This window comes from Rhynchophorus ferrugineus, unplaced genomic scaffold, assembly GCF_030347505.1.
Source record: "Rhynchophorus ferrugineus isolate W39M unplaced genomic scaffold, kcgeb_rfMv2 rfM4, whole genome shotgun sequence".
Lineage (NCBI taxonomy): Eukaryota > Metazoa > Arthropoda > Insecta > Coleoptera > Curculionidae > Rhynchophorus > Rhynchophorus ferrugineus.
Window position 1 is genome coordinate 42,831,099 of NW_027472583.1, and position 27,545 is coordinate 42,858,643.

General features: G+C 33.7%; 2 protein-coding genes across 3 annotated transcripts in view; one reads left to right on the plus strand and one right to left on the minus strand.

Annotated features, from left to right (window-relative positions):
- The first annotated feature begins 255 nt into the window (after positions 1-255).
- The window catches only part of spn-E (tudor domain containing 9 protein spindle E), a 28,963-nt gene continuing 1,673 nt past the window's right edge, over positions 256-27,545 (plus strand). For both annotated transcript variants that reach the window (XR_013005601.1, XM_076403303.1), the window contains exons 1-19: positions 256-595; positions 651-843; positions 898-1,061; positions 1,127-1,330; positions 1,382-1,546; positions 1,602-1,783; positions 7,845-8,008; positions 8,073-8,239; positions 8,291-8,461; positions 16,396-16,558; positions 16,619-16,746; positions 16,807-17,019; positions 19,565-19,691; positions 19,748-19,856; positions 21,392-21,556; positions 21,611-21,782; positions 22,261-22,467; positions 22,520-22,864; positions 22,924-23,177. Coding sequence is in view for 1 of the 2 variants with exons in the window: in XM_076403303.1 (XP_076259418.1) it covers positions 392-595; positions 651-843; positions 898-1,061; positions 1,127-1,330; positions 1,382-1,546; positions 1,602-1,783; positions 7,845-8,008; positions 8,073-8,239; positions 8,291-8,461; positions 16,396-16,558; positions 16,619-16,746; positions 16,807-17,019; positions 19,565-19,691; positions 19,748-19,856; positions 21,392-21,556; positions 21,611-21,782; positions 22,261-22,467; positions 22,520-22,864; positions 22,924-23,177 (3,497 nt within the window). In the remaining variant the exon portion in view is untranslated. The remainder of the gene's footprint in view (positions 596-650; positions 844-897; positions 1,062-1,126; positions 1,331-1,381; positions 1,547-1,601; positions 1,784-7,844; positions 8,009-8,072; positions 8,240-8,290; positions 8,462-16,395; positions 16,559-16,618; positions 16,747-16,806; positions 17,020-19,564; positions 19,692-19,747; positions 19,857-21,391; positions 21,557-21,610; positions 21,783-22,260; positions 22,468-22,519; positions 22,865-22,923; positions 23,178-27,545) is intronic.
- LOC143195842 (uncharacterized) lies at positions 8,961-27,457 on the minus strand. Its single transcript, XM_076403312.1, has 2 exons — positions 27,023-27,457; positions 8,961-9,194 (listed from the first exon to the last, which is right to left on the minus strand). Exons 1-2 carry the CDS (start codon positions 27,332-27,334, stop codon positions 9,078-9,080), a joined length of 429 nt encoding a protein of 142 aa, XP_076259427.1. The 5' UTR covers positions 27,335-27,457; the 3' UTR covers positions 8,961-9,077.

Sequence of the window (27,545 nt, forward strand, 5' to 3'; positions counted from 1 at the left end):
TTTGGATGTCATCTTTGAATCGATATTTTTGGCCGAAATTTTTTAGATCGTTATATCGATATTTTTCCATACTTTTTGAAAGAAAATAAAAACAAAATAACCCTTTTTAATTAAGCTTTAAAATTGGTACTTAACTTTAAAAAATTATTAGAAATATCCCTACTTATCGGTTTATTAAAATATATATTTAAAAATGTATCGATTTTTTTTTAAATATCGATATATCTGTTCCTCCGATATATTTTTTCAAAAATTGAAAAGGATATATCGATATACCCCTATCTTGAATCCTGTTCGGTCGCTAATGTTTTTTGTGTAGGTTAGATTTTTGTAAACAAATTTAAATGTGTTTTACGGTAATAAGCAGAAGGTTTTACTAGTACCTATAAAAATGAAGGGTATGTTAGAGTTATTTGATAAGAAACAAACTATTTCTATTAGAAGAGTAAATAGTACTGGAATTTGGAATAGACATCATAGTTTTTCTTCTGACGATAGTGAAGATAACGATTGCGAAAATTATGAACAAAGTTTTGTACGCCAAGAAATGCATAGATACCATGGTCCAGTCAGGGAATTTCAGGAATGTTATGAGGCAATTTGTTTTTTAATCAACATTTGTATTTGAAATATTAATGTTTTAATTCTAGGAATGTTTATCGCAAGTGGATAGTGTTAACATTGATAATGGTCCAAACCATTTTAAAGATCTCTACAGCAAATACAGTTTTAAATTACCATCAGATAATAAGACTGAATTGCCCATTGATTCATTTAAAAGCCAAATTATAACTCAAATTGAATTAAATCAAGTAACAGTGATTGAAGGCCCCACAGGATGTGGTAGGCTTTGGGTGTATTCGTATTTTGCATACTTTTTTAAATTGTATTTTGCAGGAAAAACTACTCAAGTGCCACAAATGATTTTGGATAGTTGTAGGGAAAAAAGGGAGTATTGTCATATTATTGTAACTCAACCTAGGCGATTAGCCGCAATAAATATAGCTAAGAGAGTATGTGAGGAACGAGGATGGAGATTAGGAACAGTTTGTGGCTATCAGGTTTGTTAAAATGTTTATGTTCTATTTATGGGAGTAGTAAATTCTAAATATTAGTCTTTTTGTAGGTAGGACTAGAAAAAGTTGTTTCTCCTGATCAGATTATCACCTATGTCACAACTGGAGTTTTGCTACAAAAATTGATTCAAGCGAAAAACCTTAGTGAATATACCCATATTATTATTGATGAAGTGCATGAGAGGAATCAAGATCTTGATTTTCTACTTCTTGTAGTTAGGAAATATCTGTTCCTGAATTCCCAAAACACAAAAGTATAAAATATAGTTTGTATAAGATATAGATAAACAAAACAATTTTTCTAGGTTGTTCTTATGTCAGCTACTATCAATGCAGAAGATTTTGCATTTTATTTCAGGAAAATAATTTCAAATAAACCCATATCAGCTCCAGTTATAAAAGTGGATCAGGTTTCCCGATTTAGAAAAAGTATTTTCTATTTAGATGACATCTGGCAAGGTTCTAAAACTGTAAATTTGTATTAGTAATAATTGTTGAAAGTTGAATTCTAGTAGTATTTTATAGGTTCCAGAATTTGAGATCCATAAACCAGAAATATTCAAAGAAGTTTGGGATATGTTTTTGTTTTTAATTGAAGTTTTTGATAAATTGGACCAGCAGCAGGAACACAAGGGAAGTGTGTTGGTATTTCTTCCGGGAATAAATGAGATAGAAGAAGCTCATAAGTTACTTATATCTAAAATGAGGTATGATATTAATAATTTTAGATTTAGAGAAGCAAGTGTTAGGTGTTTTTGAAGTCCGATAAAGAATTTTTTTTTAACTAAATATTTATTGATGTTTTAAATATCTTCAAAAGTGAATAAATTAAAAAGTTAGAAATTGGTAAAGGGGGACCTCAAAAATATCTCATCCTGATGGACAATTCCAACCCAAATTTCAGGTACTTTGTTGTTATTATGTTATCCATTTCTTAATCAGCAATTTCTGCTTCATTGAATGTGTCACTTTAAAGTCAGTTTTAAGGTCAATTCAAAATAAGAACTTTGCGATTGGGTTTGGGTCAGTTTGGGGTTTGACATGATTACAGAGAATCTATTAGCTTTTGGGCCAATTGTTACTGCTATGAGATTTATAATTTTTTAAATCAATATTGAAGATTTGTTTATATGAAATTTACAATTTCAATTTTTAACTTTTTTATTTATGAAAATTTGCTGTAGCTGTATTAGTAAAACTTATTTTTTATATTTATCTCTAAGTTTTTTCTTTCCATTTTATATTCAAAAATTAAAATATTACCAAAAAATTATAGTTATACTCAGAACTAAAGACTAACTACGTCAAGACTTTCGATTTTTATAAACGAGAAATTACGAACGAAATTACGAGAAATTATTTCGAAAATATTTTCATACTACAAAGGAACTAATAATTTTTATTTTTTGGTAATAATCAACTTTGGTTTTGTTTTAAAGTATTTCTTTATCATTAAACTTTACATAAGATTTTGCTTCAGCTACAGGGGCTCAAGACCCATTCAGAAAGTGGATCTGCCACTGGAACATCTCTGAAATAGATGTGGCTTCTAGTGTGTTATTCAGGATTATGACGTTTTCGACGTCCCATTCAACATCAGCCCCAATGCGACACAAAACGTCTTTACTTCTCCTTGAATATACGGCTAAAGCTCCTTTTTTATATTCGAAATGCACAATATATTTAGAGCATTTTAAACAAGAACATCCTACTCGATCCTCAACGTATATGTTTAGTTCAATCCCGACATTCATAGAGCCAAGACGTGTTTTTTCATTCCCGAAAACTAGCCTTCGTAAATATCAAATAAAAATACATCTATATATTTTTTACGGTCAACTTCGGTTAACGTTTTCAAAGAACTCCCAGATACGGGATACGGTGAAACGGCCAACCCAAAGTGAAGGAAATACGTGCTCTCAAACAAAAGACGTTCCACGTTTTTCAAAAAGGGGAAAAAGTGAAAGTTAGTGAAAAAACATTTAATTATAACAGTGCAACATGATGGACAACAACATGGATTTGAATATATTATAGAAAGAAAACGAAGAATTAAGAACGAATAACGAGCGTCTGAACCAACAACTGTTACAATTATCTAAGGATATGGCTGCTATCCGTTTGCAACTGCAAAGTCACACGCAAGATACACCAAAAAGGCATACTAATTATGCAGAAGACTACTACACTGATGAAGACGAACTACCATTAGAGGTAGGGCAAGAGTCTGACTGGACCAAAGTAACAAACAAGAAGGATAAAAAGAGGAAGAAGTCAGAGATGACGCCTTCGCCAGTCGCAAAAAGTGCTATAAATATTAAAAAAAAGAAGCAAGAAGACAAAATCCCTCTGCCCCTTCCGATCAAGGTAAGCAATGTTGGCAATTTTAATGTATTTAGATCACAAATAAAGGGAGTAGCCTCTGACCGAGTGCAGTTTAAAGCTTTGTCTAACGATGATATTAACGTAACCCTTAGTAATCAAACGGACTACAGGAATGTAAAAAAGCATCTCATTGAGATGAAGAAAAACTATTCATTGAATAAACTCGAATACCACACTTATCAGTTAAAAAGTGATAAGCGGGCACGAAGTAGTGATCGTCACGCCTATAGCGAAAAAGACAACTAATGTAAATGGTGCAAAAACAAATTAAAACTTTTCCGTTGTTCTACGCAGACATGACACAAAACGAAAATAATAAAAATATATATAACATAAATTATTTACTAGACTGTAAGATAAAAGTGGAACCTTCGAAAAAAAATAATAATATACCACAATGCACAAACTGTCAAAATCTTGGACACACTAAACATTTTTGCAATAGGGAACCAAGATGTATGAAATGTGCCGATAAACATCACACAACTCAGTGCAGAAAACAACGCAATAGTGTAGCGACATGCGTGTTGTGCAATGAAAAAGGTCACCCTGCCAATTATAAAGGACGTGCAGTGTAAAAAAAGAACTCCAGGCAAAAAAAATTACAACAGAACAACGCTTAAGATAAATTGACAAAACCAAAAACTCTGAAACAACATCTACCGTTGAAAATAAAAAAACCCAAGAAACCGTAAGACCATCGGTCAAAAATATAAACGCCACCAAAATATCAAATGATAAACAAATAGATACGAAACCGCAGAAAGCTGCGGCCAACGAGCCAACTATCGTCGACATGATGAAATTGCTCAAAGAATTCCAGACTGAAATGAGACAGAAATTCAGTCAGTTAGCAGACAGGATGGAAAAATTGGGGAAATTCTGATTTAAGAAAACTACCCAAAACAAGGTAAAGAAAAACAAAAATTAGTAATTCGTTTTTAAGAATTATAACTTGGAACGCAAAGGAACTAAATCAAAGAGTCCGGGAACTAGAATTATTCTTGAAAACAAATAATATAGATATAGCCCTCATATCGGAAATACATTTTTCTAAAAAAATCTACATTAAAATATGGGGTTTTGATGCTTACTGGATACTATGCCCCAGCGAACGGGCTCGAGGCGGAACAGCTTTAATAATTAAACAAAATATACAACATTTCGAACAAGAAGAGATTAAAAATGAAGAAATACAAGCTACGATAATTAGTATCGAAAAAAACGGGGCTGATATAAATATTTGTATATATTGACACAACAATATAAAGATATCTTTTCAAAATGAGGTCCTAGGTTTATTATTGGTGGAGACTTTAATGTTAAACATACAGCTTGGGGTTCACGAATAATAACACCTGGAAAAGGAAACGAATTACTCAAAGCCATTAACCTTACAAATTGTAATTATCATTCAGGGCGCGAATCCACTTACTGACCCACAGACAGTAATAAAGTCACAGACTTGCTGGATTTCTACATTAAAAAAGGCATCTCATTAAATCAAATTAGTACAGGAAGCTTGTGCGATCTAACATTTGATCACACTGCAGTATTGTTAACACTGGGCGCGACAATCCTAAGAAAAGCAAAAAAGCCTAATCTTACCAACAAATATACTGACTGGGACAAATTCAGATTAATACTGCAGGAACAAATCAGTTTAAAAGTAAGACTTAAAACTATAGATGATCTTGAGCAACAAACCAAACATATAACTGAACAAATTCGGTCAGTGGCAAAAGATGCTACCCCAGTAGCAAGAGATAAATCAGAACATGAAGTACTTTACTCCCTCGAAATTAGAGAAATGATAAAAGAAAGGCGAAAAGCTAGAAGAGTATGGCACAGAACCAGAAATGCTGCAGACAAAACTACTTTTAATAGAATTAGTAATCAGACGAATCAAAAGATCAAATAATATAAACAGAATTGCTTTCAAAAGTATGTAAGTGAATTAAGCCCACAAGCAGACAAAGATTATTCGCTATGGAAAGCAACTCGATGATATAAAAGACCAATTATTCGAGTATCGCCAATTAAAAATGATCGAAATGAATGGGTTCGACGCGACAACGAAAAAGCTGAATTGTTCGCACAATACTTAGCTAACATATTTCGATCTAATAATATAGAATCATGGATACATCTGTTTATCAACCCGATGTAGATCTAAATCTAATTTCTCCACTGGAAGTTGCTACTGAAATTGATAACCTCAATCCTAAAAAGGCACCTGCTATAGATGACATTTGACCTGGATTATTGAAAGAACTGCCACGAAAAGCAATCATCATGTTGACATATATATTTAATGTCTGTTTAAGGCTGAACCATGTCCCGGAATGCTTTAAAGTGGCACAAATAATTATGCTCAAAAAACCTGACAAACCTGCAGAACAAGTCGAATCTTACAGGCCTATTTCGCTACTACCTGCAATATCAAAGCTATTTGAGAAACTGATATTTAAACGTGTTAAACATTTGGTAACAATACCAGATTTCCAGTTTGGTTTTCGAAATTACCATCCAACCGAAACAAATCCAACCATTCCAAATCGAAAGAGCGTTTGAGGAAAAGAAATACTGATTTTGATCGGGTTTGGCATTTGGGATTAATTTGTAAGATGAGCAAATTGTTACTGCGTAACTATTGCCAATTGCTGGAGTCATATTTATTCGGAAGAAAATTTAGAGTATCGCACGAAATGGCGTTCTCGACATTTAAAAATATCTCGGCTGGAGTTCCACAAGGTAGCGTCTTAGGACCTCCCCTGTAACTGCTCTACACTGCTGACATTCCAGCAACAAAAGAAACATTTCTTGGAATCTTTGCTGACGACACAATTATTATGGCAAAAGATATATCTCTGCCTAGAGCAATAGAAAAAGTGCAAGTGGCAGTCAACAAAATCTACAAATGGACGAAAGATTCGAAAATTCAACTTAATAGCTCCAAATATGCCCACGTTAATTTTGCATCGAGGCGAAATAATAAAAACTTAATTATATCACTCAATGGATGCCCCATTCCTCAAGCAGAATCAGCTAAATACCTTGGAATCCATCTTGACGGTAGATTAAATTGGAAGCATCACGGTAGACAAATAGCAAAACACATTAGAACCAAAATAAAACAACTATACTGGTTAGTCGGAAGATACTCTCAACTTGATTTAAAATCAAAGAGGTTGATACAATTATAAAGCCAATTTGGACCTATGGGGTGCAAATATGGGGTTGCACTAAAAATTCAAATCAACTAGTCATACAACGCTGTCAAAACAAGATTCTTCGATTGGTTACCAATGCCTATCGCTATGTAACTGCTGGACAGCGCGCAGGATGTCAGGAGATTGAAGTGAACAAAACCATACGAACTTATATAAAGTGTATACATTTAGTGTACACTATAGCTATAAGTTAATAATTAATAAATAATAATAATATTATAATTCAGGAATACATACTCATGCATTTTCTCGCATTCGTTTTGCTTGTTAATTAATCCAAGTACATAGGAAAAGTAGTAATAAATTAATTGTAAATTAAGATTGTACTAAGCGTATCAAATAAAGATGTTATAAAAAAAATGTGTATGTTTTGCATTGTAGTCACCACCGTTAATAAATCCATTTCCTAAAGTTTTAAAAAACTGTTTATAATTTTCAAATTTGATACCGTTTTGGTGGGCTATATAAACTAGCTACTTTGATGATACCGTTCTTAGTTATAACATTCACAGCTCTGGCCTGGATTCCAGATCACAATTTTGAAGGCTTTATTAATTTAATTTTCTTCTGTATTTTAATTTTTAAAGGAGATTTTTTTGCTTCAAGTTCTTTAATTTTTTATCCCTACTGAATAAAGAATAATTTTAATTTCCTGTAACTGTAATTTCCTCTCTGAGGTTTTATTTAAATATTTGCCGCTATTATAGCTATAGAGGCATAATTGTTTTTTCTTAGTTATGTTTTCCTTTTGTACATTTAGTATATCTTTTTCCAGGTTTTCATTTTTTGGCTTAGCCTTACAACTATTTTTGTTTCGGAGTTTTGATAATTCTTCTGCATGAACACAACCTCGACAGTTAGCAGGATGCCCCTCTCTGCAGTTAACACATTTTGGTTCCTGTTTTTCAGATTTTTTACAATTAGATGTGATATGTCTGCCATATGAGCCCTTGAGCCCCTAACATACGTACCGAAAAATTATATCTAAAATGTTTTCAACAGTTTCTTTCGTGACTATATTATGGCGTCTGTTGAAAGCGATTGTTTGACATTATTCACACTAAATCAATTAAGTCGAACAGTCGTCATAAACAGTAAACGTAATTGTTTTACATTTATCATTTTATATTTGTGGTTAAATTAATTTTAGACACAAGGAGGGTTTAGTAAGATGGGAGATAATTCCATTGCACTCATCGTTGCCTAATGATGAACAATCAAAAGTTTTTAAAGCTGCATCAAAAGGAAATAGGAAAATTATCCTGTCCACCAATATCGCAGAGAGCTCTATTACAGTTGCAGATACTTCATATGGTAATGATCCATTTTGCCACCGCAAATCTTAATATAATAATCATTCATTTTTCGGAAATATCAGTAATAGATTTTTGTCAAAGCAAGGTGATGACTTTGATATCTTCTACCAATTATACTTGTTTGAAATTAGAATGGGCGTCGCACGTTAATTGCGATCAAAGAGCTGGCCGTGTAGGTCGTACTGGCGATGGGAGAGTGTACCGTCTGGTTTCTAAGAAATTTTATCATGTAAGTTCAGTTATTGCGCGTTTGATTTTGTTTTTATGATCATCGTTTTAGGGGCATATGACGAGGGTGAGCAAGCCGGAGATGCAAAGGGCTCCATTAAGCCAAATAGTCCTACAGGCCAAAATGTTGGGATTGGATGAAACTCCATCTCAAATTTTGGCTTTGGCGATGGAACCGCCTAATTTAAAACATATTCGGACGACAGTGTTACAACTGAAACAGGTATATCTGGTATTTTATTTTATTACAGGTGGGCATAGTCGATCCAACCTTTAACTCGCATAATTGTTAAGGCGTAAAATTACTGAAATTTAAAGACAAACGAAACATTAATTTACTTCAATTATTATTAAATTATTTATTATAGATTCTTAGCTAATATAGTTAATATAATACTATCTCACGTGGTATAAACACGATTATTTAATATTGATCATCTTGTATTAGGTACATATTGCTTTTTATCTAACATCTACCTACAATGATTATCTGTAAAATATTTTTATTAATAGAAAAAGGCTTTTGCTGCAGCATTAAATAGGATTTAGATGGAATGGATTCACCTATAAGGGTAGTATTTGTAAGATATTCTCACCATTCTCTTGACTTTATTTTTCAGGGATTTTTGGCTTCTAGGCTTATCTTATTCATAATGCTAATAGTGTAAAATAATTATTATTATGTAATAGTGTATTGCTACTTACGGTAATGCTTCCATAACTTATCATATTTATCGTACTTTTACAATCACAGCATTCGGCATCTTGGGTGAAATGCTATCGCCAGCCGACATTCTTCGTCTTTCATAAACCGTTCAAATCTGTTTAACCACTCATGATCATACCCCATTACGTGTAAAAAATGCACGCACTAGCAGGAAAATATATTGAAGTTTTAACTCTGTTGCCGCGGTATACCGCATCACCCTGAAGTAAGTGTAGCTACTGGTGACAATCTACAAGTAAATAATAAAATATGAGAGTAAATAAGTGAAATTATAGATACAATATAATATAATAAATAAGAATCGAAGATAAAGTTACACACAGTAAGTTTTACCTATTTCAGCTACTCAGAAGTTATTTCTGATCTGTATGCAGTGACGCGCCAAGCATTATCTGCGCCGTCGTGCAATACTGATAAGCGCCTTTATTGAGCCAAAAGTATGATTACAATCATTTTTAACGTCCCTTAAGTTTTGGTTTTCGTTAGCACTTCAGACTTGTTGCTTGTATATCTTTTTATATGAGGCAAACAGTAACTACACATAGACACAAAAGTTTTATTAAAATGTTTATTGCACAGTAACAAAAGAACAGTGTTAAAATGATAAAACACGTATTTCAAATAATCAAAAAAATAAAAGGTTAAATAAAATACATTTAGATTGCCCACTTTTTAAATAGATATATTGAATATCCTATAGAAATTGTAGTTTACTAGCTTTACTTTTGGTAAATTTGTAAAGACTAGACGAGCTTTTGTGTTAAATTCGTTAATAAGATTTTCAATATTTAGCTGCTTTAAAAAGTCAGATTTTATAGACATAATAATAATATTTTCTATATCATTTCTGTTTCGATCTTTGTCGATTAAATTTTTATGAAACTTTTTTCAAAAATTTAATTGGTCTTGGTCGGAATACTTGCCAAAATTCTTAATATTCTGCAAACATTTACAAACATCAGAATGAACACATTAACATTTTCAGTTGGCTGATCTTCATTTTTGTAGAATTGTTTTTTTTGCTTTTCCTGGCTATAAAATGTCTGAGTATTGGAATTTTACATTTATTTCCAAGTAAGATGCTATTTTTTTTTGCTAAACCGTTTATCGGAACGATTTAAAAAGAGATTGAAATTTTCGCATCTCTGGAAAATATACATTTTTTTGTTTGCAGAATCTTGGTAACGATATCAACTTTACTAAGTATTTTGTATCTCTGTATCACCAGTCTACCATAGATGTAAACTGATAATTTTTAATTTTTGTTAACTAGAGCAATGTCCTTCAAATGTTTTGTAGTCTTATCGAAATTTGTTCCAGGCAAAATTAAAAAAAAAGCGAGTACATTAGGATGCACTGATACTCTTTCGAAGTACTTCACACAAACACGTTGTATTACACTCGCTATAGGTTCTAGAGGAATATCGTGTTGTATTACTTCATTTGAAAAATAGTATGGAGCATCAACAATGCAATACTTTATTCTGGAACCGTTAAGTGATGGATATATTAGATTTGCTAGCGGTACCCCATAGTTGGATTCCGTATGACCAAATAGGCTTGAGTATAGACTCATACAGCAATACCTTGTTATCTTGTTATGATAACTTGGATTTGCGCCTGATGAGCCAATACATTTGATATAATTCAAGTTCAAGTTGTTTTTCGTTTAGAGTGTATAAGCTTCTTCCAGGTTAGGCGTCGATTTAAATGCATACCAAGATACTTAATATCCTCTGCTTCGGGGAGATGACGATGATTGATATTCACTGGTGGACATATTCTTCTACGCAGGGTGAAAGTTATATGGGTGGGTTTTGTTTCAACGACTTTAACGCGCCATGTCTTCAACCATAGTAGTATTTGCTCCAGGAGGGTTTGTAGGTTCATTGATGCTGTGACTGGATCTTCATAAGATGCTAAGATTGCAATAATATTTTGATAATATTTTTTATAATACAGAAATCTATAGTATCTGGTTTTTTATTTCTGTCTGAAGGCCAATATGTAGGTTCACCAGTCGAGATATGTTGTAAATTATCTGTCTTTATTGCTTTTAGCAGTTCTCTACCTTTTGAGGTTATTATTGTTGAACCCCACATTAAATGTTTTGCATTGTAATCTCCTCCGGCTATAAATCTATTACCTAGCGTACTGAAGAATTCTTGAAAGTGTTCTACGTTGTTGTTATGTTTGGGTAGGCAATAAATAGCAGACATTGTTAATGGTCCATGGACTTCCTCTATGGTTATACTAGTGGCTTGCAGGTAGTCTTTACGGAATTTTTCTTTTTCGAAATGTTTTATATCATCTCGAATGATTATGGCTGTACCTTCATGTGCTTTATCACCAGGGTGATTTGTATGATAATAAAGTTTATTATTTGGGAATTTTTAAATAAAGTTTGTCCATAAAATATGTTTCGGAAACCACCATAACGTCAATATTTTGTTCAGTTACGAACATTTTTAGTTCCCTGGCGTGTTGTTGGAGCCCATTGGCATTTCCATACGGCGATTTTGTAGCTAATGGTTTCAGGCATTAAGCAAGTTTACTGACGACGGTTTTGAGTAGACCAAGCATCGTACTCATTTGATCCATTAGTTTGGCCACCATGTTTTCTAATCTAGAAATGTTGCTGCTTTTTCTCTTAAGGCAGGGTAGAATTTCTGCTGTAGTTGCTTGTTAACTGCGCAACCCTTGTAGTTCGCTGGATGATTTCCATTACAGTTAGCACATTTCACTTTTTTATCGCGAACTTTACGAGTACAACCTCCTGTTTTGTGTTCTCCTGCACATTTTACGCATCTATATGATTTGCGACAGTAAGTTTTTGTGTGCCCTTGCGCTTGACACCTCGTGCATTGTGGTATAATTATTTTTGTATGTGGTCGTTCGCATTTAATAATTTTATTTTCCAATTTGGTGATTTCATACACCGCCTTATTATTTGCATTAGGTTTTATATCTATATAAAACATAGGCAGAGGTTTTTTTGTCGTGCGATGTCGTATATTGTAAACATTTACGACCTCGTGGCCTTTTTCAGCTAGGGCTACCTTGATGGTGTTAAAGTCCGTCCTGTGATGTAATCTAATAACACGAACGTAACACGAATTTAAATGTTCTTTCGGATCTTGGCCTGAATGTATGGTATTGGGTATTTCTTTCATCTAATTCTTTTACAAGAACTTTAAAGTGCTCCGCTTCGAACAATTGGATTTTTATTGTTTCATAGCTCACTGTTTTAATTATGTAGTTCGTAGTAATGGTTTTCAATAGGTCATGGATGTGTTTTATTACTCCTACCTTATAGACTGTTATTGGTGGTGGTTTGGGAACAACTTTTTCAGGGCTTGGTTGTATATTCTCTTCAATTTCTTCCGAGAGCTTGCTAAAGCTGTCTTTTGTCTCTATTGGTTTCCTTAACCAATAGTCACTGATCCTTATTTGTTTCCTCGCGATTTCTTCTTCTGGGCTTCTCAATCGTAATATCTACCGTAATAAAATACTGTTTTTTTAAAGAAAGGTATCTTTCTAGAGCTTGGAGTGTATTAAAAATACGTCTTCACTCTAGGATGGTTGGAACCGAATTAGGTCTAACTTCTGATACTTTTCGTCTAGCCTACTTGAAATCCAATTATTCGAAACACTCGACAACGAGCCGATGGAATATCCTTTTTGATTGTCACGTGTGTTCTGTTTACTCAGTGCCTTTCTTGGTTGGTTTAGTTTCACCAGACGATATGATGCGAATGTTTTATGTTGTCTCAAGTCATAATTCCTTTCTCATGTCATAAATATTACAAAAAACATTTAAATGGTATAATACATTAGGCCCCTAAACTATACAAAAGAAAAAAGTATTACAATTTTCATAAACTTAAATTTAAACGATTTCCTTAAATATATATAATTATAATTGTGTCGCAACAATTATAATATTCTGAACTTTTGAGTAAAAAGTTGATGTACCGTTAATGTTGTCACCTGTTTTATCACTTAGAGGACGAAACGCTCATCATCATAAAATTAATTGTTTTTTAAGTTAACATATCTAGTGCAAACCGATATTTGCTTCTACTGTAGAAAGTTTTTTGCTTTCTTAACTTCATATAAAATATTATTTCTGATTTTATCACTTCTCCGGCCAAAGAAAATTACAGCAGAACAACACTTACGGCAAATGGGCAAAGCTAAAAACTCTGAAACAACATGTACTGTTGAAAATAAAAAGCTTAAGAAACGGCAAGACCATCGGTTAAAAATATAAACGCCACCAAAATATCAAATATTCTCATATATAAATGTGAGACAGAAATTCAGTCAATTAGCAGACAGGGTGGAAAAATTGGGGAAATTCTGATTGAAGAAAACTACCCAAAATAAGGTAAAAAAAAAACAAAAATTAGTAATTCGTTTTTAAGAATTATAACTTGGAACACAAAGGAACTAAATCAAAGAGTCCGGGAACTAGAATTATTCTTGAAAACAAATAACATAGATATAACTCTCATATCGGAAATACATTTTTCTAAAAAAAAATACATTAAAATACGGGGTTATGATGCTTAGTGGATACTATGCCCCAGCGAACGGGCTCGAGGCGGAACAGCTTTAATAATTAAACAAAATATACAACATTTGGAACAAGAGATTAAAAATGAAGAAATACAAGCTACGATAATTAGTATCGAAAAAAACGGGGCTGAAATAAATATTGGCGCTATATATTGTCCACCAAGACATAAAATCACACAACAACAATATAAAGATATCTTCTCCAAATTAGGCCCAAGGTTTATTATTGGTGGAGACTTTAATGTTAAACGAGAAAAGGAAACGAATTACTCAAAGCCATTAACCTTACAAATTGTAATTATCATTCAGGGCGCGAACCCACTTACTGGCCGACAGACAGTAATAAAATCCCAGACCTGCTGGATTTCTACATTACAAAAGGCACCTCATTAAATCAAATTAGTACAGAAAGCTTGTGCCATCTAACATCTGATCACACTCCAGTATTGTTAATACTGGATGCGACAATCCTAATAAAAGCAAAAAAGCCTAATCTTACCAACAAATATACTGACTGGGACAAATTCAGATTAATACTGCTGTACAGATGATCTTGAGCAGCAAACCAAAAATATAACTGAACAAATTCGGTCAGCTGCAAAAGATGCTACCCCAATAGCAAGAGAGAAATCAGAATATGAAGTAATTTACCCCATCGAAATTAGAGAAATGATAAAAGAAAGGCGAAAAGCTAGAAGGGTATAGAGAAGCAGATATGCTGCAGACAAAGTTACTTTTAATAGAACTAGTAATCAGTCGAATCAAAAGATCAAAAGATATAAACGGAACTGCTTTCAAAATTATGTGAATTAAACCCACTTATTATAAACTCTTATTCGCTATGGAAAGCAACTCGAAGATTTAAAAGACCAATTGTTCGAGTACCACCAATTAAAAATGATCGAAATGAATGGGTTTGACGCAACGATGAAAAATGAATTTACGCACAATACTTAGCTAACATATTTCAACCTAATGATATAGAATCTACCATGGATACATCTCTTGTTTATCATCCCGATGTAGATCTAAATCTAATTTCTCTATTGGAAGTTGCCACTGAACTTGATAACCTTAATCCTAAAAAGGCACCTGGTATAGATGACATTTCATCTGGATTATTGAAAGAACTGCCACGAAAAGCAATCATCATATTGACATATATATTTAATGCTCAAGCATGTTCCGGAATGCTTTAAGGTGACACAAATAATTATGCTCAAAAAGCCTGACAAACCTGCAGAACAAGTCGAATCTTACAGGCCTATTTCGCTACTACCTGCAATATCAAAGCTATTTGAGAAACTAATATTTAAATGTATTAAAACCTTTGTAATAATACCAGATTTGCAGTTTGGTTTTTGAAATCACCATTCAACAATCGATCAAGTGCACAAAGTAACTGCGGCTATTGAAAGAGCGTTTGAGAAAAAGAAATACTGCCCTGCAATATTCCTGGATGTCTAACAAGCTTTTGATCGGGTTGGGCATTTGGGATTAATCTGTAAGATGAGCAAATTGTTACCGCGTAACTATTGTCAATTGCTGGAGTCAGAATTTCGGAAGAAAATTTAGAGTATCGCACAAAATGGCGTTTTCGACATTTAAAACTATTTCGGCTGGAGTTCCACAAGGTAGCGTCTTAGAACCTCTCCTGTATCTGCTCTACATTGCTGACATTCCAACAACAAAAGAAACACTACTTGGAGCCTTTGCTGACGACACAATTGTTATGGCAAAAGATATATCTCTGCCTAGGGCAATAGAAAAACTGCAAGTGGCAGTCAACAAAATCTACAAATGGACGAAAGATTGGAAAATTTAACTTAATAGCTCCAAATATGTCCACGTTAATTTTGCATTGCGGCGAAATAATAAAAACTTAATTATATCACTCAATGGATGCCGGATTCCTCAAGCAGAATCAGCTAAATACCTTGGAATCCATCTTGACGGTAGATTAAATTCTGATGTAATTTAATCTATCGTTAGATAAAAAACAAAACACATTAGAACCAAAATAAAACAACTATACTGGTTAATCGGAAGATACTCTCAACTTGATCTAAAATCAAAGAGGTTGATCTATATATCTTCGATTGATTACCAATGCCTATCGCTACTTAACCAACGATGAACTGCACGATGACCTGGAAATCAAATGGATTTGCGAAGTTATCCAAGATTTCGCCTTGAAACACGAAAGAAGATTACTAAATCATACTAACGTGGAAGCAATACAACTGCTGGACAGCGCGCAGGATGTCAGGGCATTGAAGCGAACAAAACCATACGAACTTAAAGTGTATACTTTTAGTGTAAACTATATCTATAAGTTATTATAATTTTATAATTGAGGAATACATATTGATGTATTTTCTCGCATTTGTCTTGCTTGTGAATTAATTCAAGTACATAGGAAAAGTAGTAATAAATTAATTGTACATTAAGATTGTACTAAGCGTATCTATTAAAGATGTATACAAAAAATTATCACTGGACAATTTAGTCGTTTCATTTTAAATTTTATCTCCAAGATAAAGTGCCATACTTTTTGAGATGTAATATTTATATACATAATTGGAGACGTAGAGGTATAATAAAATTGCACCACTGGTCTGGCCGGTCAGTATTGATAGATACTTGCGGTGCTTTTCATGATTTGGTATCGTGCACTGCACGACTTTGCCCATCTGATTGTTGGAGGTATGACAGATCTATCTACCATTTTCAATTTTTCAAGAGTAACTTAGAAGTAAAACCGTTAACTTAGTAAATCAATATTAACGAATTATTTTTTGTTTTAAGTACGCATTATTTTAAAATATATAACTAAAATATCATTGCAGATTGGAGGTTTGCTGAAGACTTGCCGTGGGGTTATTGTTAAAAACGATGGCGATTTAACATTTTTAGGACGAGTAATGGCAGCCTTGCCAATAGATGTTCACCTTACAAAAATGATCGTTCTGGGACAACTATATAGTTGTTTAGATGAGACTATTATAATTGGTATAATTATAGCATTCATAATACACTTTTTTAAATATCTATTGACCGTATCTATTTCAGCCGCTGGGTGTTCTATACAAAACATCTTTGCCATACCATTCCAGAGAAAATTGGAGGCATATAAGAAACTCCTTTTATGGGCAGATGGATCTAACAGCGATCAAATTGCTTTCTTAAATCTCTATACGGTAAATAATGATGATATAGTTGTCGTTTTGCCTGCTTAGTGTCTGCTTAATTGATTGTAGGTGTGGCAAAACTTAAGGAGAGAGGGGACGTTTAGCAGCAATCGCAAGGAGCTTGAATGGTGTCAGAGAAACTTGGTTAATTTGAAAGGCTTGAGGGAGTGGCAGCTATTGGTGACCGAGATTAAACAGAGGTTGAGCAAAATAAACATTAAAGAGACTGTCGGTTCTGGGAAGGTTCTATTGACTAATGTCGAGAAGCCTACAGTTTTGAAGGTATTTTTGTCAGTGTTCCTTATTTTATTTTGAATTCATAGTTTTATACAAAAGTGTGTATGTGTATAAACCAAATGTGCGTCAATATACAAGCAAGACGAGTAGGGAATAAATACATTAGTATATATTTCCAAAATTAAAATAAAACTAAACTACTTAAGCTAAAGTTAAGAGTAACACTTAGACACTATACAAGTTCGTGTAGTTTTCTGTGCTCCAGTATTCTGATTTAATGCGTGTTGTCCAATAGTTGTATTGCTTCTACGTTGGTGTGATTTAGTAACCGTATTTTCATGTTTTAATCCAGATCTTAGATAACTTCGTAAAATCATTTGATTTCGAGGTCATCGTGAAGCTCCTCGTTGGTTTTGTAGCGATAAACATTGATAATTAATCGTAAAACTTTGTCTTGTCAGCGTTGAATTGCTAGGTGGTTTGATGTTTTAGTGCAACCCCATATTTGCACCCCAGGTTCAAATTGGCTTTATGATTGACTGATAAATCGGCTTCATGCAAGACTCTAAATTTCCTTTCCTAAATATATCTTTCCAGCAGTTGACAATAGCGATTTGGTAACAATGTGCTCATCTTGTAGATTAGTCATAAATGCCATACCTCAATGAGCTAGAGATGTCCTGGAATATTGTAGGGCAGTATTTCTTTTCTTCAAATGCATTTTCAACAACCGCTGTTACTCTTTACATTTTATCGATTGTTGAGTGGTTATTTCAAAATTCAAACTGGAAATATGTCATTTCTATAAATTGTTTCTAACAACAGTATCTCGAATAATTTTGATATCTCAGTTAGTAGCGAAATAAGTTTGCTAGTTAGTTAATCATAATTATTTGAGCAACTTTAAAACCTTCCACAATATTTTTCAGTCTCAAACATGCATTAAATATATATGTCAACGTGATGATTGCTTTTCGTGACAGCCTTTTCAATAATTGAGGTGAAATATTAATTCCAGGAGCCTTTTTAGGACTGAGGTTGTCATCAATTTCTGTGACAACTTCCATTGGAGAAATCAGATTTGCAGCTACATCAGACTGATAAATAGGAGTAATGAATACAATCTATATACAATGGTGTAGATTGTATATCATTTGGTTAGAATATGTTATCTAAATTTTGTACGATTTGTGAATAATGTGTCATCCCATAGGACATCCGGTCTTACGCAGCCTGGTTACTGGCGTGACTGGGATCATTTTCCTTGTTGGATTTTGCATTCTTGTCTAAGGACATATGTTAAACAATTACAAACATATATTTACGACCATGCCCCAGCAGGATTTAAACCCGCGATTATCGCAAGAGTCATGTCGCCTTTACCACTACCAACCAAGCCGGCTGTATGTATTAAATATTGTTTGTATTTAATTGTTGTATTGAAGCTAAATGCGGAATGTTACTGCGAAAAATCACAGATCGTCAATGGATTTTTATTTCTGCCTCTACTTGCAAGTTTGCTCTGCAAGAGGATGACCTTCTTCTGATCCTTGCTATTGCTGGTATGTTTTGAAAAAATATAGTTTCACAATATTTTGCTTTGGCATCGATATGGATCGATCGACTCTTCTGAACTAACCCTTGACTTTTTGCTGTTGGGATTGTTGTAGTAAGTACAATTTTCATCGCCAGCTACAATACATCACATAAAACTCCTTCTGAATATTTCTCAACGTATTTAAAAGTCTGTAAACAGTTCATTTGTCAGATGTTTCCTGAAAATTCTTTGAGTGTCAGCTGCGTTTTCGTCTATAAGTCTTGCAAATCGTTCGTGACATCAAAAGCACCACTTTTAAATCGTTGAAACTAAAATCACAATTGGGATATGACAGAGCACTTCCGCAACAATGCAATTTCTAAATTCAATCAAAAATGTATTTGGAACGGTCTATAGTTAGCATCTATATACATTGGAAAACTCATTTTATGTAGAGAATTGTTAAAGTTGTCGGATTTAAAATTTGGGTTCGACTGTTTAACATTTGTTTACATTTGTACTACTTTGCTAAAATATATATGTGATCAAAATATATGTAAGCACGTAGTATATATTATGGTGAGTACAGACCCGAATATTCGGTTCGGGCGGATGTGGCGCAATGATGAAAGTAAGGCAAAATGCAGCCCAATTTCCTGCGCATGTATGTATTTTCTGTGAATGCGCAAAATCAGCTCGAGCCGAATGCTCAAGTCTGTACACACCATTAGATGTGTGAAAATGTAAACCAGGCTTATAATGCTTCAATATGACATCATATTCAGTTTTGACCGCTTGTAAATAAGTGAACTGACTTAATTGTATCGGCAAATTAATTGTTGACTATATGCAAGCTAATTTCTATCTTTAAGGTTTTTATTATTTTCAAATCGAATAAATTTATATCATTAGTGACAGTATTTTTATAAGTAATGTGTTAATTATAAAAAAAATGAGAGATTGATTTGATATTGAGCAAAATACAATTTAAAAAACGGGTTACGTTTTCACACTAATGTGTAGCTTAATTGAATTGTCATCAATCTACTTAAGGTGGTTATTGCTGGTGCGTTTTACCCACATTACTTCTTGAAGTCGCGTATTATTGGAGGCTCAATAGAAAGCAATGCAGTGCGCGAGGTGAACGGTCGAGATCCATTTTCGACTGTTTATTTTATGAGTAAGTTGATAAAAGTGAAATTTAGCGGTTTCTGATTATATTGAATTTTCCATTAGATATGGATTCGTCCCAACCCGGTCAGATCTACGTGAAACAGATCAAGGAAATGATTCAGAATAATTGTGAACGGCGCGTGGAAATGTCAGTTGGTTTTGATTGCAGCACGTAAGTATAGTGGGAATATGATGTTTGATATTTTTATAATTTTTATTATGTATGTATCATCATTAGGTATTTTGTGTTTGGGAAAAAGTTTCCTGTATAGATAGTGTCTATTTCAAATACTTCAGGAACCAGATCACAGCGACTTTATTAGATGCTCGTAGGTTCGAGTGTTGTTTTGTGTATGAACATTAGTTTTTAAAGCTCTATTGTGAGAAATCGGTACAGTGTATTTTATTCAGAGTATTGTCCATTGATAGCCGCTACTTTTTTCCTATTACCTGGAAGGTAATTTAGAGGATCTTTTGAAGCTATCCGCGGATCGACCCATTTTTCATATGAAGTGAAGCGTTGCTTAAATAGGTTACGACTCATATGTTGGAATAAATAATAATCGGAAGGTCTGGAGAATACGGAGGGTGGGGTAACATTTCCCATTTTAATGTTTAAAATATTTGCTGTGTTGTTTTGAACGTTTCCATGCTGAAGAATAACATTGTGTTTTTCCGCTTGTATTCCGGCGGTTTTCGCCGTGTAGTAGTCGGCGAATTGTAGTCGATAGTGATCCCTATTGGTGATTTCATTTTGATTTAGCAAGTCATAGTATATCACACCAAGCTGATCCTAGCAAATAAACAGAATTACCTTAGACCTATGGATATTAACATTACGAGGTTAAAAACCTTTCCCCTTGTTCTCTAAGTGATTGGAAGTGGTTTCCTCTGTTAATCCCAACAATTCTGCATATTCTTACGTACGTATTCGTATTCAACGTACTGAAAATTTTCTCTTCACACTTTCAGTGAAGCGTCAACATGAACTTTGTTACAAAAATACCCGATGTGATTCAATATACAGTAACACATCTGTTGTAAATCCTTAAAAATTAATTTATATGCCCAATGTTATGATAGAACACGGAGAAGGCCTGTGAAAAAACTTGTGTAAATCTAAATGAATTGTGAAATATGAGATGCTCCATATTACATTTTCGACATTTGTTGTTTGATTTGATGAATTCTGCTGCTTATGTTCGTCAGATATTTTTATAAACTTAAGATAATAACATGAATTGTGTGAGAACTATTTCGGCATTGCTGTTTCAGTGTTGGCTGGTATTGCCATTTAAATGAATAAATTGAACGACGTATCGTGGTAAAAAAGACCAGCCATAGCGAATAACAGACACCATGGCATTTCCTCTTACATGACAATCCTCGGCTAGATGTAACGTTTCAAGAGTTAAGGATATACTGTTGTGGCTCTAATTGGAAGTTCACCCAGTATACTCAGCAGATATTTGCCTTTTGATTACCACTTTTTGTCGCCATATTACTTTTTTTTCAATAAATGTCTTTTAAAGTGAAAAAATAATCAGAATACATTCAAACATATATTGCTTTTTGTATATGATTTTTCCATCATGTTAGTATTATGGGTTTTTGTAATTATTGGATAACTAATTTAAATTGATGTAATTATGTATTGTATTATACATGTATTTTGTATGTCTTATTGATGTTTGTATATTCTTACAGAAAACTCTATGTGGAATTTACAGACATAGCACAAAACGATTATATGAGTTTAAGAAATAACGGAACCCTAACATTGACTAAGATGACCGGAAAGATACCAAGCATAGTGTATGAAATGGTGAGACAGCGTCATTTACGGTATCAGTATACCCTGAAGACTTTGGAGTAAGTATTGTAATTTTTTAAAATTATTCTTTTTAAGTTAGGTTTTGTTCGCAGTTGCACATTAGCTTGGAAATTTGCGGAAGAGCATGGTTTACGACGCCCTGGTTCATGGACGACTGCTTCAGAGGGTAGTTCTAAAATAACGTTAACGAACTGTTTTTCGGATACTCCCTATAATCCCATACCAGATATAGACATTCAATTTATTCGAGTTCACATATCCAGCGTAAGATATATTTTTTTTATATTTTAAGACAGTATTGAGAATAGTTACTATCGCTTTAAGTTGCTATTAAGTTGTTACATGAGTTTTGAAGGCTAAAAGCATGATGTCACTATTTTTTAGAATATAACATCTAAACTACTTCATTAAACATTTTAAGTAATATAAAATAATATTTAAATGAAGTCCTTCATGCTTTAAAGAAGCTTTCAAGTTGTTTTGAAGTGGATGAGTCACACTTTTATTTTACTTCTTGACAAACTCTACTTTCTTTCACTTTTTTTTATTTCATCGTCGACTGTTCCAATCCCCAACAAATCATGCTTGACCTGATCTTACTTTTTTGTGGAGAAGAAAAGTGGAGAGAGAGAGAGAGAGAGATAACACACCATATTGATTAATAAGAACTATATTATTACAAGTTTCTTTTATGAGTTGGAGATCTGATGGTGTTTTTTTATAGTGGGATATTATTTTTCAGTTTATAGATGCTGGACATTTTTGGGTCCAAAACGATGACGACATAACTAATCAGCTACTCTATCAAATTGAAGAATCTCTTAATAGACAAAGGCTTATTAGGTTGAAAGAACTACCTAAAGTTGGAAGCATATATGCAACCAATTATAAAGAAGATGGTTTATACTATCGCTGTAAAGTATTAGCAACTTGTGGCAAGTTCAGTCAAGTAGGGATAATTTTCATTGGTTTTATTAGTTTTTGATTACCTTCTTCCTTAGGTTATTTTTATAGACTATGGCAATAAGGAAGAAGTTGAGACAGTTAATTTGTACCATTTGCCGCAACGACCTCAATGTATGGTCTCACCTTTGGCATATGAGTGTGTTTTGTTTGGAGTCAAGCCATCTTTTCGACACAACCCTTCTGGAATTTGGAGCGATTCAGTAAATAAGGAAGTTCACCATCTAACTGACGCCGTATTGCTCTATGCACAAGTTTATTCTGTGGTCAATGATTTGGTTGAAGTGGAAGTATTTCGAAACGAACAGTCAAATGTTTCACTCAACCAGTACCTCGTGACGAAAGGGTTTGCTGAACCATGTAATCCCAGTTATTTATCCAGCGTGAGTTTTATGCGTTGTTTTTTTATTTTTGGGGCTTACTGTTTATATAATTCCCATAGAAAAATCACGAGCATCGCGAAAAGGTGATGTCGGCCGATTCCCGTAAATCGCATCCGTCCGATAATTGTGATTTTCCGTCTCCTGACTTGGATAAATACAATGTTCAGACTCTTGAATTGCGAGGACCTTATAGTCCTTTGGAAACCAAATTTAATTCTTGTACATTGAGTACTACAGATAAACCAGTTAACATAGAACCAAGTTCAGTGAATGTAGTATTGCTTGATACAGAACCAGATGGTAATTTTTCCAGGTATGTTCTTATTTTTTTTTAAATACTCTTATTGGAGAGGTAGTAGAGATGAGTCCGAAAACTACTTCAGTTTACTGGTATACCAGTGAGGGCGATCGAACATTTCATTGCCTTTGTTTAACTTGTTACTTTGATTTTACTACTTCTCTTGTCGTGTGTGCATTGTTTGAGAGCCTAACGATAACAAATAGCCAACTATGATACAATGTATTAATAGACATGATGATATTAATCTACAACCACAACATACTGTATTTCCCTAAAGGGATAATATTTTAAAATGTGTATTTATTTAAAAAAATTAAAATTTTAAATTAATTTAAAATTAAAATAAACAATTCATTTGTTAGAATGTTTTTGACGTGTCACCGAATATATTAATTATTAATTAAATTATATAATTTAAATTGAGTACATGTTAATTATATAATTTTTATTACATTGGTTCTCAATGCAAACATTTTCGAAACAGTGAAGAACGAAGAAAAAAAGATTTTGATTATGCCGAGATAAGTTAACTATTTTTTTAAATTAATCTCTTGGAAAGTCAACAATCTGCCCGTGGGGAATAATTATCATTATTTGATTTCCGTTATATAATATAACCATCCTTACATGTAGAAAATAACTTCAGTAAATGATCTGCTGTACAATTTATAATCTAAATCTTATTCTAGATACTATTCTAACTTATTTTAAAGTCTATTCTAACTTATTCTAATAATAATCATTATTCTAGAAATTATTAAATTTCACTCTATGTGTCTATTAACCAGTTCGTATGGTAGTTTGCGTTTGAGCCTACGCACTTCACTGTCATCGCGCACATTTATGCACTAATAGTCTTTCAGAGTATTTCGCACTAGCACTTCGAATCACACTCGTTATGGGTTCTATGTGGATATCGCGTTGAATCAGTTTGTTGGACACATGATATGAGGCATCGACAATAATTCGCAACACTTTATTGTGGAACCTCTGGAGGATATCTATGTTAGATTTGCTAGTAGTATCCCACGGTTCAATACCATAGGTCCAAATGGGCCTAAGTATTGACTTATACAGCAAAACCTTGTTATCTAATGATAATTTACTATCAGCACTATCAGCCAATACATTTGGCTTAATTTAAGCCCAAGCTGTTTGCGTCAGACGTCGATCAAAATGCATTCTCAGATATTTAACGCTGTCCGCTTGCGGAAGTTCATGATTATTCAATTTTACTGAGGGACATGTTCTTTTGCAAAGGGTGAATGTCATATGGGCAGATTTTGTCTCATTTGCTTTGATACGCCACGTTTTCAACCACAATTCGACTGTGTTAAGATGAAGTTGGAGGTTTTTTGTTGGTGATATTGGATCTTCGTGCGATGATAAGACCGCTGTATCGTCAGCATATGCTGCAACAGTAGTGTTTCGTGAGGTCGGTAGGTCAGCTGTATACATAAGATATAACAATGGGTAGAGAACACTGCCCTGCGGAACACCCGAGTGTATGGGCTGTAGGTCAGTGTATTCGTCACCCTGTTTGACAATAAAATATCTGTCTGAGAGGTACGATTTCAGCAATTGAAAGTGCGTATGGGGCAAAAGCTTTTTCAATTTAACGTGCGTCCAGTGTGCCACACCTTGTCGAAGGCCTGAGAAATATCGAGAAATGCAGCGGAGCAATATTTTTTATCGTTTAAGTTTTTGTTAATTTGGTTCACTAATCTATGTATGTGTTCTATTGTTCCAGTAATTAGGTCAAAACCGGAAGCTTTTTTATCATTGATTTCTTTAAGTATTGTTTGTTTTACTTCCTTAACAGTAAATTTCTTATGTGGCAGATCCATTTGAAACGGAGTGTTAAGAAAGTCAGTTATGTTATTTTCTTCTGTTGCGGGTATTTCAAAAGGGTACGGATTAAATACGGGTTTTAAGTGCTTATTGTTGTCAATTTTAATGGTTGGTTTATGTTGTTGAGCTTTTTAATCTTTTTTGTTATTTTCCACAGAGAATATTCTGTTGCATCAGTTGACGTTAAGTTTTCTAAATAGTTTTGAATTGATTAATTTTGTTTCTTATTTATTAGCTCTTTCAGCTCTTTTGTGGCCTTATTGAATTTTCTCTTGCTTTCTTCTGTTCTGATTTGTTGCCAGGTTTCTCGCAGTTTTCTCTTTTCAGAAATTTTTTGTTTAATTTTAGATAAAATAAAATTTTAGTAAATTTAGTGATAACAAACTGTCTAATTTTTTTCTAAATAATGGCCAGTTGGTTTTAATATTATGCAAAGAAGATGATTTTGTTTTGTTGAGAATATTTGAGTTCACTGTTATAATAACAGGTGAGTGATCAGATGAAGGTCGAAGCATGATTCACGTTTTGGTATCAATATTTTTTGTAACACAAAAGTCTATGATATCGGGAATTTTATTCCTATCTGACGGCCAATCTGTTGGCTCACCACTAGAAATATGCCTTTTGGTGTTGTTAGTCTAGAACCCCACATAACCTATTTTGCATTGTAGTCTCCTCCGGCAATGAATCTATTACCCAGCGTGTTAAAGAAATCGTGGTATTGGTGTAAGAAATCTGCCCTGTTGTTCTGTTTAGGTGGACAATATATAGCACTAATTGTTAATGGCCCATGCACTTCTTCAATAGTTACACTGGTGGCTTGTAAATATTCCTCGCGGAATTTCTCTCTTTCACAGTGTCTTATGTTTTCACAGATAATTATTGTTGTTCCTCCATGTGCTTTATGATCTGGGTGTTTTGTGTGATACAGCTTGTATTTCGGAATCCGTAAATAATTTCTATCCGTGAAATGTGTTTCGGATACGATTCGTGTGATATCAATATTTTGTTCATATAAAAACATTTTAAGCTCCCTGGCATGTTGCTGGAGTCCATTAGCATTCCAGATGGCTATTTTGTATTTGCTGTAGTGGCTATCAGTCATTAGGCTAGCTTGGCAACGACGACGGTGAGTAAATTCATCATTATACTCATTTCTTCCGTAAGTTTTCCCATCATTTCCTCTAATTTACTAATAGTACTTATAGGTTTAGTGGTGATTGGCGTTGTCTGCGTATTAGGTTGGGTCTGACTCTTGGTTACTGCGTGTGCGTATGAGATGTGAGGATATGTATTGGTGCTTCAGGCGAGTTAGATGATATGGGCTGTTTTGGTGGCTGTAAGTTTCTTTTTTCTTTCAGTGCTGGATACAGTTTTTGTTGTAACGCTTTATGGACGAGGCATCCCCTATAATTTGCAGGATGGTCACCGCCACAGTTGACGCGTTTTACTTTGTCGTCACGTGTTTTGCGTGTGCAATTATTGGTCGCATGCTCTCCTGCGCATTTCACGCATCTATACAACTTGCGACAGTATGTTTTGGTGTGCCCATATGCTGGGCATCTGGCGCATTGTGGGATGATTCTTTTTGTGTTTGGTGGCTCGCTTTTAATGACATTGTTGTCCAAATACTTAATCTCGTAAACATGTTTATTAATTTCTGTTGGCTTCAAATCACTATAAAACATTGGCAGTTGCTCCTTTGTTGCACGGCGTTTTATGTTATGTATATTTACAACTTTGTGGCCTTGTTCAGCTAGGGCTGTTTTAATTGTGTTTATATCTGTTGCGTGATGTAGTCCTTTTATGACGAATTTAAAAGTTTTTTCGGATTTTGGTCGAAAAGTACGATATTGCGTGTTTCTATTGTCCAACTTTTTTATTAAAATTTTGAAATGTTCAGGGTCAAACATTTAAATCTTCATTGTTTCAGATCCGCTTGTTTTTATTGTATAATGATTGGATATTGTCTTGAGCAAGTCATGCAGATATTTAACAATACCTACCTTATATACTGTTATTGGGGGTGGTCTGGGATTTGCTTTTGGTTGGTTTTCTTTGTTGTTCTGGTTTTCTTCTGTCTCTTCTGTCAGGGCACTCAAACTGTTGTATGTTGGGAGGGGTTTTTGAAGCCAATAGTCGCTGATTTTCGTCTGTTTTCGGACTAATTGTTCTTCGGGACTTCTTAAGCGTTTTTTGTTTGTAACCGTGTTACATTCGTGCATTTGAGGGGTTTCAGTTATTGGTAGTTGATTGTTATTTCGAATAACTGGTGATTCAATTGATGAATCGACAGAAAGATGTTGTGGATTAACCATTGCGTATTGAAATTAACAATACAGATCACTTAATAGTTGTTAAATGTTTAATTGAATTTTTTTTACGCACGTCATATTTTGCTATCTCGATTTACCGTTCCGAAAATAACAAAGAAAATTCCTAGCAGGTAGTCTTGCTTATAAAAAATAAATTTTAAATTTCACGTTCAATAGTGCACGTTTTAAATCACGTTCTCACCTTACAATGGTT

Excerpts from the sequence above, each read along its gene's own strand:
- LOC143195842 (XM_076403312.1), bottom strand. The coding sequence starts at position 27,334 with ATGGTTAATCCACAACATCTTTCTGTCGATTCATCAATTGAATCACCA. Across the intron at positions 9,195-27,022 it reads CCCCAATAACAGTATATAAG|ATTGTCACCAGTAGCTACAC; the intron begins GTAGGTATTGTT and ends ATTTACTTGTAG.